The following is a 17,090-nucleotide window of genomic DNA, read 5'->3' on the forward strand; positions in this document are numbered from 1 at the left end:
GACTCCTATGAAATTGCCATTTTTATAGGTCAAAAACTGTCAGACACTGATATTTTCTGATTATGATCTCATGCTCACCAGTATTTCGATGCTCACTTTAAGTGTATAGTTAAAATATCTGTTAGTTGAATGTGTTTGTGAGGATAGACTGGGGAGGGCACCATTACTGAGGGCTGAGAGAGGCTGGTATTTTAGAAAAACTGAGTGAGTACGTTTGTTGAAGTGTACATGGGAGCGTGCTGTCAGGCTGGTAGATGGTGTTTTCTATTTGTGGCTCTTGTATCAAGCCTTTCCCGCCTGTCAGGTTTCTTTTCTCTGAAATGGGAATTACAGTGATGGTAAGAATTCTATCAGTAAAAATGTGAAGTCACTAGTAGAGTGAGAGACTATACTAGATACCATACACTTTGTTCACCTTATCTCATTTATTAGTAACTGTGATTATAGAGCAAAGAAAAAATAATGGTACGGGTCAGGCGCAGTGGCTCATGCCTGTAATTCGGGCACTTTGGGAGGCCAAGGCGGGCGGATCACTTAAGGTCAAGAATTCGAGACTAGCCTGGCCAACATGGTGAAACCCCATCTCTACTAAAAATACAAAAATTATCCAGATGTGGCAGTGTGTGCCTGTAATTCCAGCTACTCTGGTGGTTAAGGCAGGAGAATCACTTGAACCTGGAAGGCAGAGGTTGCTGTGAGCTGAGATTGCACCACTGCACTCCAGCCTGGGCAACAGAGCAAGACTCCCTCTCAAAAAAAGGAAAAAGAAAAAATAATGGTGTGGATCACGCACCAGTAGACTTAGTAACTGCTCCCGTTTAGCTGTCTGCTCTTTGTCAGACGGACATTGTGCTCCTGTCCCTTATCAGTTGGAAACTGGACAGTTAGAACATGGATCCCTAATTCTAGTGGTCTCGTCGTTTGTATTTGTGTCTTCTGCGGCATTTTGTTTCTGTTGTTTCCCTCTCTTCAATGTTCTTTCCTGTTGCTTCTCTCCTCTAGCAGTGGTGTTGGCAGATGGAGCCACAATTGTGGCCAACCCTATTAGCAATCCATTCAGTGCTGCTCCAGCAGCAACAACCGTGGTGCAGACCCACAGCCAGAGTGCTAGCACCAATGCTCCTGCCCAGGGCTCATCGCCACGGCCAAGCATACTCCGCAAGAAACCTGCCACAGATGGGTGAGTAGACCTGGTGGTGCCAAATGACACCTCTGGTTCTGGATATAACTGGTATACAGAATAGGCAGTCTTATCTAATGCTGGTATTAGACTCATCTCTCATTTTCTGTGGCATGTTAAAATTTCCTCCAAAACAGCTTGACCACAGGATTATTCAATGGAGCCTTACCCAGCTGAGACTGTGAGATCTTAACAAATCCTGGAGTCAGTGAGGTGTTAGTGTGTAAGCATCTGTTGCATACTGCTTTAATTCTCTCTAGTTCTGGAACTTCAATCATAGAACTTTTAAAGTAGTTTATAATTAACTCTTGGGCTTGTGTAGGTAGTTACATTAACTCATACTATATACTTCATTCAGCATGAATCGTTGCTGTTGAAACAGGAGAAGTTCCCTTGTCCCCCTCTCAGGGCGTGCAATGGGGGAGTGACTTGCTTCCTCATTGCCCTGCTGCTCCAGCCTCTAGGGGAGCGTACAGACGGGCAGACTGTGGGGCTCCAACCCTGCAGCGGTGTCTAGAGGTGAATGTTTACAGCCGAAACCCTGTGGGCATGTGTTACAGAGTGCTCTTTTCCTCTAGCCGTCCGTGGATGACTTGCATTAACCAGCCCAATTAGACCCCTGCCTTATGGCGAGGTCAGAGGGCTTTCTGTTTCCCAGGGTTCTTGCCTTGGTGTACTGGAAGAATGGGGTCACGCGTGGGCATGGAGAAGGAGTGTAGGGTTTTACTGAGTAGAAGTAGCTCTCAGCAGATGGGGGAGCCAGAAGGGACATGGAACGGCCCCGGCTCTCTGACTGCCCTGGCCAAACTGCGTCGTTCTGCTGGTCGGTGGCCTGCTGGCGTGCCAGCGTCTGTCACGTGCTCTCCCACCGGCATGCTCTCCTCGCCGTCCTGTTGCCGTCCAGCTGCTTGTGTCTTCCTTCGCCAGGGTGTTCCTCTTGATGTCCAGCCACTTGTGTGCCTGCCTGCTAGGGTCTCGGAGGTTTTTATAGGCACAGGATCAGGGTGTTGCAGGCCATGGTGGTCTGGGGGAAATGCAGCATTTGGGCAGGAAAACAAAAATGCCTGTCATCACCTAGATCCGTGGGCACAGCCGGGGGTAAAGTCCTCGCCAGGGACCTGCCCTTTCCAGCACTTCCCTGCTCCCCTTCTAAATCACTGTGGGCAGGCAATTTCTGAAGTGTAGTAAGGGTCATATTTAGTAGCAGATAGTGTTTTGTGTTGCCATGTAAGCTTCTCAGTTGGTGGATCATAGGCAGGAAGGTATGTGCTGTGCTGTTCAACTTAAACATTCTGGAGGTGGGAGATGAGCAGATATGTTTCAGAGAGCAGAGTTTCTGTGGCTCACCTGAGCTAATAGCATCAACATCAACAGATTAAAGCAAGTGCAAACTTAAATTGCTGGGACTAGGGTCCCTGCAGGGTTTTTATTTCCACAGAGCTGTGCATAGACCAGAGTCCCTATCTTTGCTGCTTGTGAATACTTTGTACTTTTTTAAAGGATAAGTCAGTCCGTGACAAAGTTACCTTATTAAGTAGAAGCACAAGGCAAAGCTTGTGGTTAAGATGACAGATTGATTACACAGGTCTGAAATCTCTCCCTCTCATAACCCTATATAACTTTTTTCCAAAAAAGTTGTAAACACACAAGGAAGGGGAGAACAGGAGAGGACACAGTAGCAACTGAAGCTGGGAAGCAGACCGTCAGGTGATGGCATCCTGGCTCTGAGAAAGCTAAATGTGAAGCTTGCATAGGGGAAAGTTGAGAACCATTCTCTTTTAAAATTGGAAAATCTTCAAAAGGACCAACAACAGGAAGATCCTGGGGGCGAAGGAAGGGGCTCTCTCTTTTAAGGAGGATAAGTTAAAACCTTTGAGTTTGAAAAGTGTTAAAGTTAGAGCCCAGAATCCCGTTTTCTACGTATGCCATGTGGTGTACTGCCCCTTCCCAGCTTCAGCAGGAGCCTGAAAGTTCAAACTCTGCAGATGGTCCGCTGGGATCACCCAGCGCTATGGAGGTCATGGGTATTTTACCAGAAAGAAATTGTGACTCACCATGAGTGTATGGAATGCTGAACACTTCCCAGTCCACTCCCTGCTTTCAGCTGATAGAACTGTGGCAGGTGAACTTGATTCTTGATAGAAAATGAGAAGAGGACTCTACTTTCCTTCTGGGGAGTCGTTCCGGCCCAAGGGGAAGCTCTAAAGATACTGACACGAGGGCTTCCCTAAGGACAGGGTTAGATGACCCTGCAGTGAACCTCATAGTAGATATGCCCTTCCAAAGCTCAGAGCCCCCAGCCAGCATTTCAGTCCCTCTTCCCCACTCCCCTACTCTTAATCATGAACATACAACCAAAGATAGACACATATTTGAGGGGACCTCTAATGGTGGACGACAGAAACGACAATAAATACATGCCCAAAGCACCTTGGAAGATGTAGAGGCTTGGCAGGGAGAATAAAACACAAAACAAATGAACAAGGATAAGCAAACACTATCCGTGATGCCTTCAGAAAGACAAAACAAAAGGTTACATCCATGAAACAGTAACACAGTGCTATGCAAAAAGAACATTCAGAGGAGAAAAGAACCAGTCCTGAAATAAGATAGCAGAAATTGAAAGATCAGTAGAAGAGTTGGAAGATAAAATTGAAGAAATGTCAAACGTAGAACAAAAAGACAAGAAAATTGGAGAAAAAGGAGAAAATTTAAAACAACAATAAAAAGAACCAGTTCAGGAAATCCAGCCTCCAGGTAATGGGTTTCAGCAAGAGAGATCAGAGAAAAGGAGCAGGGATCGTTACAACGTGAGGAGTTATAAAGTAATAGAAAATTACCAAAATGGAAAGAAATGAGTTTCCTGGTTACAGAAATGCCCTGCACAGTATTCGGTGGATGCAATAAACTCAGGCCAGTATTTTGAAATTTTGCCGCACTGGAAGACAAAAAGATGTGCCTGCATCTCCCGTACTTCCTCCCAAAGACGCTTGTACTGTGCCCCTAATTCACAGCCTGTCATCACGCGACACTCCAGCCTTCACCCCCGTGCCCTTCTCTCTTCTTTCTCCACGCCTTCTTGCCTTAAACCTGGCTCTTCCTCAGGAACTCAGCTTGCCCTGCAGCTGTCTAAAGTGGTCCCTGCCTCTCTTCCACATCCCTGCTGTCACTCAGCCTAGAGGTAGGCTAGGTGACCTTGTCATGCCTCACTGCCATTTTCAGACCACGTCTCCTCAGAAGCACTTGATCTGCATTTAGATTTCATAAAACCTACAATTGAAAAAGTAGTTTCACATAACCAAGTTACTCCAGACAATAAAAAGTTTCTCAATAACTGGATCAAGTATCCATTATAAAATTCAAATTAATTAAAGTGAAATGACATTAAAAATTTTGTTCCTGAGTTGCCCTTGGCACATTTCAGGCGCTCAGTAGTACCATACGGCTTTCTTGTTGGGCAGGGCAGAGCTACAGGCTGAGAGAGTCAAGTTAGATTGTGCAGGTGTATCTGTATGCCCTTTGGAAGGACATGATGGCTGGCACTTTTTAGTGATAGTGGAACCCTGTCTTCACCTTTAATGATCGGAAATGGTTTGCCAGCTCCCTGGCCCCTCAGGTGCTTGAATGCTTCTCCTGCCTCCACCACCGCCACCCCCCAGTGTGAGCACTTAGCACATAAGCTCAGTGAGCCTTCCTGACCCTGTCTGTGTACTCCCATGCCCCTCGCCCGTCTTCTTTCTTCCCACCTCCCTCCCAACGGAACTCCAGCTCCAGAGGGACCCCAGCAGCCTCCTCCAGTCCATTGATCCACCTTTTCATGTGCCTCCCTGCCTCTCATGGCATCTTTCTCTGCTCTTCCTGATTCAGAGTCTGTGGTCACTGGCAGTCATTGCCTTACCCCCACCTCACTTCACTTTGTCAAAACCAGACTTAAGTCCAATTTTCTGCTTCGTTTATGTGGCATGTACAGCAGATTATGGCAGGGAAAGCCACCTTGCCAACTAACTGGCCTTGCTCAGCCTCACAGACGCACTACGGTCTTAAAGCAGCCCATCAAAGTACACTCGCCTGCACCACTCCAGACAACTGTTTTATGTTTCCTTCTTTCACAACTCCCAGGCTTCTTCCGTCTTCACTGTTAGTCGACAAACTTGCTCCTTTTTTGAGAAAAAGAAAATCAAAAGACAACTTTGGAAGGCCGAGGCAGGCGGATCATCTGAGGTCAGGAGATCGAGACTAGCCTGGCCAACATGGTGAAACTCCGTCTCTACTAAAAATACAAAAAATAGCTAGGGCATGCTGGCGGGCGCCTGTAGTCCCTGTTACTCGGGAGGCTGAGGCAGGAGAATCACTTGAACCCAGGAGGCAGAGATTGCAGTGAGCTGAGATCGTGCCACCACACTGCAGCCTGGACAACAGAACAAGACTCTGTCTCAAAAAAAAAAAATTTTTTTTTGAACATGAATATATGCCTGTCACCCAACTTTAGTTCTCAGCTTATCAGCTCTTGGCCAATTTTGCTTCACCTATATGCTTACCTACCCGCTCCTATCATATTATTTTGAAGCAAATCCTAGATACCATGTCATTTCATTTGTATGTCTTTCAGCATGTTCCTATGGAGAGATACATAACATTAAAAAACCAATAACCCCTTAATATCAAATAGCCAGTCATTGTTCAGGTTTCCAGTGGTCTGAAATGTCACACAATTTGTTATATTTTATATTATTTATTTGAATGAGTATTCTGATAAGATGCATACATTGTGATTAGTTAATATGACTTTTAAAACCATTTTATTATTGAGGTTTCCTCTTTTTTTTTTTTTTTTCCTGCAGTTTATTTGTTGAAGAAACTTGGTCTTCTGGGCCGTACCCTCTCTGGATTTTGTTGATGGTATCCCCAATATATTCATTTCCTAGGGCTGTTGTAACAAACTACCACAAATCTTCTGGCTTAAGGCAACAGACATGCATATCTTATAGTTCCAGTAGCTAGAAATCTGAAATGAAGGTGTCATCAGGGTTGGTTCCCCTGGGAGGTTCTCAGGGAGAATCTACTCGTGCTGGCTGCCAGTGGCTGCTGTTGATCTTTGTGTTCTTGGCTTGCAGGCACAGCACCCCAATCTCTGCCTCCGTCATCACATGGCCTTGCCCTCGTACCTGTGTCTCAAATCTCCCTTCCCTTTCTGTTACTAGGATACTTGTCACTGGATCTTAAACTAAACTCTACATCCAGAACTCTACATCCAAATGTAATTAAGGATCTCAAGATAAGAGATTACATTAATTACATTTGCAAAGGCCCTTTTTTTAAGTAAGGTCACATTCACAGTTACTAAAGATTGGGACTTACATATATCTTAAAGAACTCAGTTCAACCTGTTGCACCCATAGTGTAATTTCACTTGTTCTGTCCTCCACATTTTCTGTAAGTTGTTACTTAACTCTGAAGGTTTGATCTGATTTTTCTTTTTTTTATTGCTGCTTGTGGCAAGACTGCTTCGTAGTTTGGTGATTTGGTCTCTTACCAGAAGGCACACAGTGTCTGGCGGTCACCCTTTTTGAGATGTTGGTGGCTCTGAAGATCAGTACCCGGATCCATTAGTGATTAAGTGTTGTAAACTGGTATATTCTTGTCTAGTTATTCTCTCTCAAATCCACTCTCAACTGGTATTTGTTCCCACCACTTTACCAAAACTAAATGTGTCAAGATTGCTCCCGTTTTCATAGTGCTAAACTGATGGTTAATTCTCCATCAGAGCCTTCCGTGGCCTCTCTGCTGTACAACACAATTGATCTCCAGCTCTTCCTGGATCAGGTTTTTTCACCTAGCTTCCAGGTCTTTATAAACACCACAGGCGTAGTAAACACTTAATCTGGCTTTCAGTGTGAATAACATTCAGCAGAAGGGAGATGTGGCATGCTAGCAGCAGCTAAAAGAGTCACAGTGGTTGCTTCTTGGAGGGAGCCTGACAGGAAGTGAGCAGGAATGGGGAACGGGTCTTTATTTTAAAGACTTTTTGTACTATTTGGGTTTTTTGGTAATGTGTCTGTGGTATCTGAGAAAATAAAAATCCATTTAAAAAATACTTAGTCAATGTAGGGCTTTTATTTTGTCCTAGGTATGCCTGGCAAATGCGTATCTTGTATTTCTTACCCTTGAATGCCCTTGGACTGCTATTTTCCGGGTTTGTCTCTTGTCTCTTTCAGAATGGCGGTTCGGAAAACCCTCATTCCTCCTCAGCCTCCTGATGTTGCTAGTCCTCGAGTGGAAAGCTCTATGCGGAGTACATCTGGGTCACCTAGGCCTGCAGGGTGAGCACCTAAGTGTTCTTAGCACTCTTGCTTGTAACCACACGTCGTTGCAGTGGCGGGGAGTCTAATATGCCTGCATGACATAGTCTTGTTAGGTTGTGTTGCCCAGGCTGGAGTGCAGTGGCTATGCTCAGCCGCCATCATAGAAAATCGTAACACACGACAGCCTTGAACTCATGGGCTCAAGTAACAAGCCTTCGCTTCCTGAGTAGCTGGGACTATAGGCATGTGTCACCACCCCCAATTTACATGCTCTTTCTAGCTGCATCACCTGAAAGCGTTTTTCAACCTCTCTGATTCCCATTTGCCTCATAAAGTGGGCATTGCGCATTCATATAACATCTACCTCATAGAATTGTTGTGTATTTAAGCAAAATGATACATTTAAAACACTTTGTATGTGCCTTATAGCAAACACCCAGTTGCTATGGCATTCAAAAATGACATCGTGACAGTATTTATTTTTGTTTTTTCTGTTTTTGAGACAGAGTTTTGCTGTGTTGCCCAGGCTGGAGTGCAGTGGCACAATCTTGGCTCACTGCAGCTTCTGCCTCCCACATTCAAGAGATTCTCCTGCCTCAGCCTCGGGCGTAGCTGGGATTACAGGCATGTGCCACCACACCTGGCTTTGTTTTTGTTTTTTTGTTTGTTTGTTTGCTTGTTTTTTAAGTAGAGACAGGATTTCGCCATGTCAGCCGGGCTGGTCTCAAACTCCTGACCTCAAGTGATCCACGTGCGTCAGCCTCCCAGAGTGCTGGGATTATAAGCATGAACCACCATGCCCGGCCTTATGACAGTGTTTGTTCTTTCTCTTCTCATTCCACAAGTAATATTATATTGGAAAAAGTAATTAGAGAATATAAAAATACTTAAAGTATAAAGTGAAAATTATTGTCTCATTCTCTACCCACATTGCCAATCCCACTTCCTAGAATAATGTTGACCAGTAACAGTTTTGGGGTTTTGTTTGTTTGTTTTTTCCTGTAGACTTCCTCTATGGTCAGGAAAATAGTTCTGATAAGTATCTTTCCACATCTTTTTCTGCATACACATGTAGATAGATTGATAGATTCTTTTTGTTTGTTTGTTTGTTTTGAGACAGAGTCTTGCTCTGTCACCAGGCTGGAGTGCAGTGGCGCTCACTGCAACCTCCGCCTCCTGGGTTCAAGTTCTCTTGCCTCAGCCTCCGGAGTAGCTGGGACTACAGGCGTGTGCCACCACACCCAGCTAATTTTTGTATTTTTAATAGAGACGGAGTTTCACCATGTTGGCCAGGGTGGTCTCTTATCTCTTGACCTCGTGAACCTTGGCAAACTGTCACACTCTAAGTTGAGGTCTATTTCCATCATTCACCCTTTGCCCTTCAGTGTTGTGGAACATCTCTAAGACTTCATTAAATGTGAAGGTTTTTGCCAGCATAACTGCTGAGACCTCTTCATCCTTTTCCTCAAAACCACGTTGCCTTCACTTCTTCTTGGACTCTGGGTACACACTATAGCACCATCTTTCTGTGTGATGGCAGTTTGCTGATTCACTCAACACCACTCACAGTCATATTGACTTCTGAAATGCTAAAACCAGCCTTCCCTAGCAGTAATTCATTTTCCTAATTACCATTTTCTTTCAGTGTGGGAGCTAACTTCAACACTTCAGCCTTGAATAATTATAATTTTTTTTGGTTATTACTATTGTCAGTCCATAATAGAAATAAACACTCTATTTCTGCCTTAAGTGGCTTTCCTGATGCAGTTTAGACTGAAAGATGATATAAAGCTACTTTACCTTCCTTTTTATATTCACTACATTTTTCAGTATGGTCCATACAGCTTTTTACAAGTGTAGGTCTTCTCCTTTTTTCTCTTTGCTGGTCCATTTTGAAATCTTCAAATCACATATAATTTCACTTCTGGCCTCATCCCTTTTTGGTCTTTTGCTGCATTTTCATCTTGGTTGACCCATTCTCACATTCAGTCTTCCGTTTTCTTAAAATTTCACATTGGTTTATCACTGGGACGCCAGAGCAACACAATGACATGCTTTGTTTGCTTGATGAACTGTTTATGCGGAACTGTTTATGGTCAGTGATTGGTCATTACCAGACTTAAGAGGTGATGTGATTGGTTACTGATCATCATGGGCCTCTGTTAGTTCCGTGGTGATTTGGGGACCGTAGAGCTCGCCACATAACAATGGGGATACATTCTGAGAGACACATCAGTAGGCAATTTCATTGTTGTGTGAACATCATGAGTGTCACTATACGAACCTAGATGGGATGGCCTACTGCATACCTAGACTGTATGGTCCAACCTGTTGCTCCTAGGCTAAAAACCTGTACAGGACTTGACTGAATACTGTAGGCAGTAGTAACACAGTGGTACATATTTGTGTATCTAAACATAGAAATTATAATCTTATTTATTTATTTATCTTTGAGACAGAGTTTCAGTCTTGCTGCCCCAGGCTAAAGTGCAGTAGCTCAATCTCGGCTCAGCACAACCTCTGCCTCTGGGGTTCAACCGATTCTCCTGCCTCAACCTCCAGAGTAGCTGGGATTACAGGCATGCACCACCACGCCTGGCGGATTTTGTGTTTTTAGTAGAAACAGGGTTTCTCCATGTTGGTCAGGCTGATCTTGAACTCCTGACCTCAGGTGATCTGCCCGCCTCAGCCTCCCCTAGTGCCGGGTTTACAGGCGTGAGCCACCGTGCCCGGCCAGAAATTGTAATCTTATGGGACCACTGTCATGTGCGTGGTCCCTTGTTCATTGAAACATCCTTATGTGCTGCATGACTATTCTGATATTTACACGTGTGAGCTTCGTGCTCAGTGAGGACTACCTGTGTATTCGGAATCACAGGACCAGGAAGGAAGACTAGCCTGGAACCGGAGGGGAGAGCTGCACAAAATGGCTTAGAGATGACACTGAGAGCTGGATTATTTAGGCCCTTGTGGGCTGTTCAGAAACCTTTGGATTTTATTCTAAGACAGAGAGCCATTGGAGGATTAAGGCATAGGAGTGACATGATCTGACTTATTTTAAAAGAATCCCTCTGGCTACTGTGCTGAGAATAAACTGCAGCAGAGCAAGGGTGGAAGCAGGAAGACAAGTGAGAGCTGATAAAACCGTTAACTATCTTCACGGCTTAAACCTACATGGAGGTAGTGTTGTTGTTTGTTCATTTGTTTAATGACATAGGGTCTCACTCTGTCACCCAGGCTGTAGTGTAGTGGTGCAGTCTCAGCTCACTGCAACCTTAACCTCTCAGGCTCAAGCAATCCTCCTGCCTCAGCCTCCTGAGTAGCTTAAGAGCCACCATACCAAAGCTCATTTTCTGTATTTTTTTTTGTCGAGACCGGGTTTTGCCATGTTGCCCAGGCTGGTCTGGAACTCTTGGGCTCAAGCAGTATTCCCACCTCAGCCTCACAACGTGCTGGTATTACAGGCATGAGCACCCCACCCTGCCCATATGTCTTAACAAGTGTTTGGATTCTGGATACGATTTGAAGGTACAGCTGACAACATTTTCTGATGGAATGGAGAGAAAGAGAGGAGTCAAGGATAGCTCCCGTATTTTACCTGAGCATTCTAAAATGAGGAAAGCTCTGAGAAGAGCAGGAAAAAAAATCAGGTTAGTTTCAGTCGTTTTACTTTTGCAATATCTATGTGGTTGGACACCCAAGTGGAAGTGTCAAATAGACAGATATAAAATTCTGAAGTAGGCTGGGCGCAGTGGCTCACGCCTGTAATCCCAGCACTTTGGGAGGCCGAGGTGGTTGGATCACCTGAGGTCAGGAGTTTGAGACCAGCCTGACCAATATGGAGAAACCCCATCTCTACTAAAAACACAAAATTAGCCGGGTGTGGTGGCGCATGCCTGTAATCCCAGCTACTCGGGAGGCTGAGGCAGGAGAATCTCTTGAACCTGGGAGGCGGAGGTTGCAGTGAGCCGAGATTGCGCCACTGCACTCCAGCCTGGACAACAAGAGCAAAAGTTCATCTCAACAACAGCAACAAAAAAATTCTGAAGTAATACAGCTCTAGAATTGAAGATAGAAGTCCATGCTGGTGATAGAGATTTAGGAATTGTAAGCAGATGTTCTTTAGAGCTGTGAGAGTGGAAGATGGTATAAATAGAGAACAGAAGTGGTGTAAGGACCAGACCTGAGGACATAGCATCTTTAGAGGTCAGGAAAATGAAAAACCAGAAAAAGTGACTGTTTCTCTATACTATGTGATGTTCTGAGGTGTGTTGGTGCCACAATTAGTCCTCAGCTAAGGAAAACACTTCGGGTTTTTATTTGCTTATTTTTGTTTTATTTTTAGAGACAGGGTCTTGCCCAGTCACCCCGGCTGGAGTGCAGTGGCGTGATCATAGCTCACTGCAGCCTTGAACTCCTGGGCACAAGGATCCTCCCACCTTAGCCTCCTGAGTAGCTGGGACTGCAGGTGGGCATCATTATGCCCAGCTATTTTTATTTTATTTATTTTTTTGAAACAGAGTCTCACTCTGTTGCCCAAGCTGGAGTGCACTGGCACCATCTTGGCTCACGACAGCCTCTGCCTCCCAGGCTCAGGTGATTCTCCTGCCTCAGCCTCCCGAGTAACTGGGATTAAAGGCACCCACCATCAGGCCTGGCTTATTTTTTTTTTTTTTTTGAGACGGAGTCTCGCTTTGCCGCCCAGGCTGGAGTACAGTGGCCTGATCTCAGCTCACTGCAAGCTTCCGCCTCCTGAGTTTACGCCATTCTCCTGCCTCAGCCTCCCGAGTAGCTGGGACTACAGGCGCCCGCCACCTCCCCCGGCTAGTTTTTTGTGTTTTTAGTAGAGACGGGGTTTCACCGTGTTAGCCAGGATAGTCTCGATCTCCTGACCGCGTGATCCGCCCGTCTCGGCCTCCCAAAGTGCCGGGAGCTAATTTTTGTATTTTTGGTAGAGACAAGGTTTCACCATGTTGGCCAGGCTGGTCTCAAACTCCTGACCTCAAGTGATCTGCCTGCCTTGGCCTCCCAAAGTGCTGGGATTATAGGGGTGAGCCACCACACCCAGCCTGCTAAGCTGATTTTCATATTATTTTTGTAGAGATGGCGGTCTCACTGTGTAGCCCAGGCTGGTCTTGAACTCCTGGCCTCAACTGATCTTCCCACTTCAGCCTCCCAAAATATTGGGATTACAGGCATGAGCCACTGCACCTGGCCTGTTTTTGTTTTTGTCTTTTTTAAAACAAAGTCTCGTATGGACTTAGTTTTCCAGTGTTGGTCCCGGAGGTGAAGAACCTGCCATGAGGTACAAAAGTCTCCCCGTGAGCAGCAGCAGGTGCAGAAGTAGGGTGAGCAGGGCTCTTTTTCAGGCTGTTGGATTTGGTATGCTTCAGAGAAGCTGTGGAGGTGGGGCCCGCACAGGCACTCCGACTGGCTTTATTTGCAGTAGGCAATCTGTGGCACCTGGAAGTAGAGAGCACTTGGATTGTGAAGAAATAACTAGCTGGAAGAATGAACCCCCCACACTCCCACACCCAAGTAAAAGTAATCTCATGTAAATGGCCGTTTTAGAACTAGCCCCACTCCATTCACTGATGAGTAGCAAAAAAGGATTAATACGAAGATAATTAAAATTAAAACGTAAGAAAGGAGCATCAAAGTAAACTAATCTGTTCCCTAAGACACTGACCAAAAAACGTTGACAGGGGACAGATGAAATTTGTAATGAAACATGCCACCATGAATTTAAATAACGTAACAAATAACCCCCTCTGTGGAGGAAAACACAAAGTTCAAACACAAAAGACTCCTGGAGTAAATGGCAAAACATGAAGCGATGACACAGGAGTTGACAGGACTCAGTAGAGAACTAATGAGGATACCACAGAAGGAAGGCAAAATTCAAACTGCACAAGATGCTATTGGCCGTAGAAGATAGAAATGAAAAAGTGGATAAGATAGAAAGAAAGATAGTCATGTGTCGTGGCTCATGCCTGTAATTCTAGCACCTTAGGAGGCCGAGGTCAACAGATGGCTGGAGCCCAGGAGTTCGAGATCAGCCTGAGCAATATAGCGAAACCCCAGCTCTACAAAAAATAAAAAAGTTGGCCGGGTGTGGTGGTATGGGCCTGTAGTCCCAGCTACGCAGAAGGCTGAGGTGGGAGGATCACTTGAGCCTGGCAGGTTGAGTTTATAGTGAGCTGTGTTCATGTCACTCCACTGCAGCCTGGGTGACAGAATGAGAACCTGTCAAAAAAAAAAGCAAGAGAGAAAGATAAAAAAAAAAACCTACAGAGCATACTGTGATAGAAGTAAGACCAAGCATGCGTCATATCATGTCGTGTCAGTGGCTTCGTTGTGGGTTGAGTTGTATCCCCCAAAAGTCGTGTTGAGGTCTTAACTCCCAGTACCTCGGAATGCCACCTTATTTGGAAATAGGGTCATTGTAGATGTAGTTAGTCAAGGTGAAGCCCTGCTGGAGTAGGGTGAATCCTCAATTCAATATGACTGGTCGTTGTCTTTTTTTTTTTTTTTGGAGGCAGTGTCTTGCTCTGTTACCCAACCTGGAGTACAGTGAGTGGTGTGATATATGGTGTGATATAGGCTTAAGCGATCCTCCCACATTAGCCTCCCGAGTACCTGGGACTCCAGGCATGCATCACCATGCCCAGCTAATTATTATTATTATTTATTTTTTTTTTTTTAGACAGAGTTGCTCTGTCACCAGGCTGGAGTGCAGTGGTGTGATCTCAGCTCACTGCAACCTCCGACACCCTGGTTCAAGCTATTCTCCTGCCTCAGCCTCCTGAGTAGCTGGGATTACAGGCACACGCCACCATGCCCAGCTAATTTTTGTATTTTTAGTAGAGACGGGGTTTCACTATGTTGGCCAGGATGTTCTCAATCTCCTGACCTCATGATCCGCCCACCTGCCTTGGCCTCCCAATGTGCTGGGATTACAGGCGTGAGCCACCATGCCTGGCCCATGCCCAGCTAATTTAAATTAAAAAAAATTTTTTTTTTTTTGAGATGGAGTCTGCCCTCTCATCTAGACTGGAGTGCAGTGGCACAATCTCGGCTCATTGCAACCTCCATCTCCTGGGTTCAAGAGATTCTCCTGCCTCAGCCTTCTGAGTAGCTGGGACTACAGGAGCGCACCACCACACCCAGCTAATTTTTGTATTTTTAGTAGAGACCGGGTTTCACCATGTTGGTCAGGCTAGTCTTGAACTGCTGACCTCAAGTGATATATCCAGTAAGCCTCCCAAAGTGCTGGGATTACAGGTGTGAGCCACCACTACTGGCCTAAATAAATTTTTTTAGTAGAGACAAGGTCTTGCTGTATGGCACAGACTGGTCTCAACCTCTGGCTTCAAGTGATCCTCTTGCCTTGGCCTCCCAAAATGCTGGGATTAGAGGCGGGAGCCCCCATACCTGACCTGTGACTAGTATTCTTAGAAAAAGGGGAAATGAGGACACAGACAAATACGTGATGTGAACGTGGAGGCAGAGACTGGGAAGGTGCCGAGGAGTAACGAAGACTTCCAGCAAAGCCACCAGCAGCTGGGAGAGGAGGCCTGGAATAGTCTGTCCTTCCTTCAGGCCCACAGAAAGAGCCAGCCCTGCTGACGCTTAGATCCCAGACTTCTGGCTCCGGAACTGTGAGACAAGCGGCTTCTGTTGAAGCCACACCGTTTGTGATGGTTTGTCGTGGTAGCTCTAGCAAACGAATACAGGTGTTACCTCGCCTGTTTCCGGACTGCATTACAAGCAGAACCCACTTCTGCTCTGCCTTGTGTACAGAGGCCGGCCAAACACAAAGTGATTCAGGAAGGTCAAAATGAAACAGTAAGTAAAGGGATGGCGAACTTGACTTGTGCTGACTCACAAGAGGAGATTGATACGTTATCGGGAGGGAGGCAGGTGTCATAGACAACCACTGAAAAAATTGTATTACTGGGTAAAAAGTCATAATTAAATGTAGTAAATACTTAAAACCCAGTACTTACTAATTATTCAACTACATTTTATCCTTCTTCCCATTGAATAATTACGTAGAATGGTGTGCTGTTTCACGTCCCCCCCGCCCGCCACCAACCTCTGCCCCACTCCACATTGAAGAACACATTGGCAGCTTGAAATTGGCCCTGGTCGGAGCACTTCTTCCACAGAAGTTATCAATAGCACTTCATTTACTGTTTTGTTGATCATCTAAGCAGAGATTGGTACGTGTTTTCAGTAAAGGGAAAAATAAAGAGTAAGTTATTTTAGGTTCTGTGAGCTGCGTAGTCTCTGCCGTGAATCCTCACATCTGGTGTGGCTGTACTGAAAGACTTCATCTGCAGAACTGATGTTGGGCCAGGATCTAGTTTGTCAGCGCCTCGTCCAGACATAAGAAAGGAATGGAGAAAGCATTAGTCATACACAACTTGAAAGTGCTTGTCAGGCTGGACGCAGTGCCCTCACGCCTGTAACCCCAGCACTTTGAGAGGCTGAGGCGGGTGGATCACTTGAGGTCAGGAGTTTGAGGCTAGCCTGGCCAACATGGTGAAACCCTGTCTGTACTAAAAATACAAAAGTGAGCTGGGTGTGGTGGTGCACCTGTTGTCCCAGCTACTTGGGAGGTGAGAGATTTGCTTGAGCCCAGGAGGCAGATCTCTGCAGTGAGCCGAGATCGCGCCACTGCACTCCAGCCTGGGCGACAGAGTGAGACCCTGTCTTTTTTTTGTTTCTGAGATGGAGCTTTGCTGTTGTCACCCAGGCTGGAGTGCAGTGGTGCAATCTCTGCTCATTGCAACCTCCTCCTCCCAAGACCCTGTCTTTAAAAAAACAAACAAACAAAAAAAAACTCTAGCCACGGTGGCTCACGTCTGTAATCTCAACACTTGGGAGGCTGAGGCAGACAGATCACCTAAGGCCAGGAGTTTGACACCAGCCTGGCCAACATGGCGAAACCCTATCTCTACTAGAAATACAAAAAATTAGCTGGGCGTGGTGGGGGCCACCTGTAATCCCAGCTACTCTGGGGGCTGAGGCAGGAGAATCGCTTGAACCTGGGAGGCGGAGGCTGCGTGAGCTGAGATGGTGCTATTGCACTCCACTCTGGGCAATAACAGTGAAACCCTGTCTTTAAAAAAAAAAAAAGCTTTCCTATAGCTGTTACATTATGAAGATGCCAAAAAGTTAAGGAAGCGTTCTGCATGTGTTCGAAACCATTATCTGACTCAGGAAAGAAGTCTCACGTGTCATTGTGAATATTTCCATTTTCTCTCATACTGATTTTTTAGGTCTGTTCCATTGTACTTGGAAAAGATCCTTTGGGTTCAGTCTATACATTTTTTGAAATTTGAATTTTGACCTAAAGTATGGTCTGTCCTGGAGATTGTCCCATGTGCCCTTGAGAAGAACGTGCAATCACTGTTGGTGGGTGGAGTATTCTGTGTATATGTTAGGTCTAGTTTGTTTAGTGCTCCAGTTCTCTGTGTCCTTGCCAAGTTTCCATCTGGATGTTTCATCCATTATTGAAAGTTGGGTATTGAAATTTCCAGCTATAGCCAGGTGCAGTGGCTCACACCTATAATCCCAGCACTTTGGGAGGCTGAGGCGGG

At 45.6% G+C, this 17,090-nt stretch overlaps 1 protein-coding gene across 26 annotated transcripts in view; it reads left to right on the forward strand.

Annotated features, from left to right (window-relative positions):
• Positions 1 to 17,090, forward strand: part of SAP130 (Sin3A associated protein 130) — an 88,456-nt gene that overhangs the window by 44,521 nt on the left and 26,845 nt on the right. For 8 of the 26 annotated variants that reach the window (XR_012421013.1, XR_012421014.1, XM_005572837.4 and 5 more), the window contains exons 14-15: positions 1,003 to 1,180; positions 7,396 to 7,500. Coding sequence is in view for 23 of the 26 variants with exons in the window: in XM_005572837.4 (XP_005572894.1) it covers positions 1,003 to 1,180; positions 7,396 to 7,500 (283 nt within the window). In the remaining 3 variants the exon portion in view is untranslated. The remainder of the gene's footprint in view (positions 1 to 1,002; positions 1,181 to 7,395; positions 7,501 to 17,090) is intronic. The other 18 variants (XR_012421015.1, XM_045366864.2, XM_074008737.1 and 15 more) reach the window with 3 other exon arrangements.

This window comes from Macaca fascicularis, chromosome 12 (genome assembly GCF_037993035.2).
Source record: "Macaca fascicularis isolate 582-1 chromosome 12, T2T-MFA8v1.1".
NCBI lineage: Eukaryota > Metazoa > Chordata > Mammalia > Primates > Cercopithecidae > Macaca > Macaca fascicularis.